General features: G+C 37.6%; 1 protein-coding gene across 1 annotated transcript; it reads right to left on the reverse strand.

The window, feature by feature from the left end:
• Positions 1–1,719: 1,719 nt before the first annotated feature.
• LOC106803942 (olfactory receptor 10J1-like) lies at positions 1,720–2,902 on the reverse strand. The gene has a single exon (XM_014797042.2). It carries the CDS (start codon positions 2,599–2,601, stop codon positions 1,843–1,845), a length of 759 nt encoding a protein of 252 aa, XP_014652528.2. The 5' UTR covers positions 2,602–2,902; the 3' UTR covers positions 1,720–1,842.
• Between the last annotated feature and the right edge of the window lie 1,499 nt (positions 2,903–4,401).

The raw sequence follows: 4,401 nt of genomic DNA on the forward strand, positions 1-4,401 counted from the left end.
TAGTAATTTTGATTTGTTCAGTAATTACAATTGTTAATCATTATAGTTTTATTCAACACCTATTTTGTCTCAGATTTGAGTCTAAAGTTCACTTTCATTCTTTTTTATATTTTTGAAATGAGGAACAGTAAATACTCTTTTATTATTCCATTTCTAACTCACTTGCTTTAATTTTATGGGTGTTTTCATGTCAAAATCTTTTATTGTTGACTTTTTTCAGCTTTTCAGGAGTAATAAAATTACCTAATTTATCAGAAAGGTGTTATGCTGACTCTTTTTCATATTTCCATTTAATTCTCTTTCCTTGACTTTGTGACTTGGCTTACAAAGCACAGGAGAGGACCCAATCTGAAAGACCTTTTCTAAATTACTTTTGGCTCCTCCTGATCCTTCCGTTGTTCTGCCTTCTACTCTCCCATCGCTGGAAACTCCAATTTGGATCTGCTTCTAATTTTTCTTTCTTCTTAGCCAATTTCATAGCATTCTTTCAGCAATCTGTTTGCTGAGCCATCGGTCTCCTCTTCCTCTGAGCCTGTTGTTCATCCTGTCCATAAGGGAGACATTTCTTTCAGCCCCACAAGTGATACCGGCTCAACACAAGGTTGACATGAGGGAAGCCATATTGTAGAAAAGAAGCCCTATTGTAACTTTGAATGACCACTGACTAACTAACCCAGCTGGATATACACGCTCCAGGAGATCTAACTGCTCTGTAGATTTTACGACCCCTGCTTGTGCATGTACCTCCCAGCTGCGATAAGATGATAACTTTGTTCTTTTGAGTTCCTTAGGAATGTGATGACCCCTGAACAAAGAGTCTATGCTGATAGCCATCATCAATGAAAACTGAAAGATTTGCTGTGGCAGCTCTCAGTCTGTAACACCAGAAAGTCAACATTCCTAACCCCCTCCCCTATAACCCACCAGCCTATATAACTGCTGTAAGGTTTTGTGCCCCCTTAAGATGGTTCTTTGAGACATTAGTCAGCCATCTTCCCCCTTGCTAGCAAGCTGTAATAAACTGCCCTTTCTTTTCCACCATCTTGCCTCTTGACAATTGGCTTTTGTCTCACAGCGAGCAGATCGTGACCTTTGTGCGGTAACACAAGCACTTCTTCATGTGGCTTATCTTTAGCCAGAAGAAATGAAGGATCAGACCTAGTCATGTGAGCTCTGTTTGCGTGGCCAGAGCTCCTTGTCTGTGATATGTGGTTAGGAGTCCTTGCCACTTAACTCCCCTTCTCCCCCAGCCCCAACTCCTAGTTCCCTTTCCTTTGGAGTCCCACATGTGAGTGACAGGAAACTTGCAGCAGTTTGCTTAAAAATATTCTCTCTAGAAGATTTTTAGCTCATTCCAAACTCATTTCATAAAAGATATCTATATTTTTGCTTTGCTTATCTTATTAAAACATAAAGGAATTAGATTTCTGCACAATATCCTTTCCAGTAACCACTTGTTGAAGCACCCAATTTATGATAAAAGAAGATTCAGTCGAGTGCCAATTTTAATGGGGTTTATACTTCAGCAAAGTGGACCGGTCACTTTAAATTTAAGCACAAGATAAACACTAGATCACAATCTGACCTTGCAATTATCTCCTGGAATAGAGCCAATGGGTGTCTGTTTACAGGTCTGTAGAGTGACTTGTGTTTTTATTATGTTAACAAAGAGGTTGAGGAAGTAAAAGTCAATTATTAGAGGCTAACTCACAGCTTCACTTTTGCCCTGGCTCTGACTGTGATGAAGAGACTTCACCAATCACTTGAAACCCTGGCTCTATAACTTTACCTATAAGCTTCCATCTGGAAGACATGCAGGCCTATTTGAGTAGAGATTTCATTTTAGGAAAGGGATTTCCTAACTACCACTCTCCGCAGAGCATCCTGGATTTCTTTGTTTCTCAGACTATACACAACAGGGTTCAGTAAAGGTGTTATGACCGTGTAGGTCACTAAGATTAACTGATCCTGATCTTTGGTGTTCTCTGACTTGGACTTGAAATAGGCAATGGAGGCACAGCCGTAGTGGACAATGACCACAGTGAGGTGGGAGGCACAGGTGGCAAAGGTCTTCTTCCGGCATTCAGCTGAGGTGATCTTGAGAATGGTACAAATAATGAGGACATAGGATATGAAGAGGAAGGTGACAGGGGCTGTGATGGCCAAGAGGCTGATAATTAAGGTCAGGATATCATTGATGATTGGGGTAGCACAGGCCAGGTCCAACACAGGTCGAACATCACAGAAGAAATGCTCAATCAGTGTATTGCAAAAGGGCAGTCTGAAAATGGCCACAGCCCGAACCAGTGAGAGTGAGAACCTTGTGGCACAGACTGAGGATGCCAGCATGGCACAGACCCTCCAATTCATGGTGATTGAGTAACGAAGTGGATTGTAGATGGCCACATAGCGATCATACCCCATTACTCCTAGCAGGAGGCAGTAGATGATAGCAAAGCCAAGGAAGAAAAAGAGCTGAGTCCCACAGCCCTCCAAGGAGATAGATTGGCTCAATCCTACTAGGATGGAAAGCATGCATAGGATAATGACCAGGGAATAGAAAGTCTCTGACGTGGAAAGGACACTTAGACAGAAGTACATGGGGGTGTGGAGGTGATGGTCAATACGGATAATAGTCACAATGATGACATTGCCAGCCAGAGTTAGGATGTACAGGGTGAGAAACACCACAAAGAGTGTAAGCTGATGTTCTTGGAAGTTGGAGAAACCTTGAAAACAAACTCTTTTACCTCTGTATGGTTGGCTTTCTTCATTGAGGATCTCAGGTCTGAAAGATAAAGAGAAGGTCAACACCACCTCCTGGCACCAGAGACTGCCCTGACCTCTGGTGAGCACACTGTCCAGAGTAAAGATTCAATACCACAAAGACCCAGTTCAAAACTTCATGAATCAACTGCCTTTTCCAGGGACATGGCAGACTGTGTCCTAGAACTGGAAGTAAAGATACAGAAAATTTGAGCAACAATATTTGAAAGTTTGAGGTAAAGCATTTTCATGTACACCTGGGTTATTTAAAAAAAAAATAACCACTTATGTATGGCCCATTAAGTTGGTCTCAAAACTTTCTTAGGACTGGATTTTTTAACAATGTAGACCACATTCTCAGGCTGTAGTGTGATGTAGTTAGAAATTGCCACAAAAAATAATGTGAAAAATTGCAAATGTTTGATAATCATGTTTGATAGTTCAAAGAGGAACTTATAATGGAAGTTAAAAAATATTTATAACTAAACAATAATAAAAGAATCACATACCAAAACATGTACAATGCATTTAGAACATTATTAGAGGGAAGTTTATAGTTTAAAATGCTTGTCTGTTATTTAAAAAAAAAAAAGATACTGAAAATTAATGAGTTGAGCATCCATCCTAAGAAGTTCTAAAAACAAGACAGAAAAGAAAGTAGAAGGAAAAAAACAATAATGATAAAACAGACGTTAATGATATATAAAAGAAAGATAAAATAGGGAAGATCCACAAAGGTAAAAGTTTATAAACTTTGGGTAAAATACTAGTGAAACCGACCCAGAAAAACAAATGAGGACATAAATACTCTATTATGCATGAATAAAGGGACACAATTACACAAGTTTCAGGCAGAAAAAGGTGAAAAGCAACATTATGAAGAGCTTTATCTCAATGTATTTTTAAACTTCAATGGACTTGATACATTTCTAGAGAAAAAATTACTGACCAATATTGAAACAAGAAGTAGAAACCTGAAAACTATTTTAAGAAATAGAGTAGTGAAAAATCTACAGATAAACCTCCAGAAAAATTTACCAATAAATGCTATAAAACATTCAAAGATAAATTAATTTCAATCTTATACAAACTATTTTAGGTAATAGAAAAAGAGAATCCTCACCTCATTTTATGAAGCTTGAATTGTCTTGACACCAAATTTAACAAGCCAATCTCACTCACAGATATAGATGTAAAATTCTTAAGCAAAATATTGTCAAACCAAATCTAGCAATGTATAAAATGGGTATAAGACCAAGTTGGTTTTATTTCAGAATGCAAAGTTTGTTTAACATTAAAACAGTCCAATTATATATTTCCTCAAATAAACTGTTTAAAGAAAAAAAGTCATATGATTATTTCAATAGCTGCCAAAAAAGAATTTTTAAAATTCAATGTCTACTTATGAGAAGAACCCTTAGTGAACTAAGAATAAAAGATTTTCTTTAAGCTGATAAAGAATGTGTATGGCAATTCTACAGCCAACGTATACTTAGTGGTGAGATACTGAAGCTTTCTCTTTAAGATTAGGAACAAGATAAGAGTGACTGCTTTATCCACTTCTCAATATTGTATTGAATATTTTAGCCAGCCCAGTAAGGCAAGAAAAAGAAACTAAAGATATAAAGATTGAGA

Source organism: Ceratotherium simum, chromosome 2 (genome assembly GCF_057802395.1).
Source record: "Ceratotherium simum simum isolate JZ-2026a chromosome 2, ASM5780239v1, whole genome shotgun sequence".
NCBI lineage: Eukaryota > Metazoa > Chordata > Mammalia > Perissodactyla > Rhinocerotidae > Ceratotherium > Ceratotherium simum.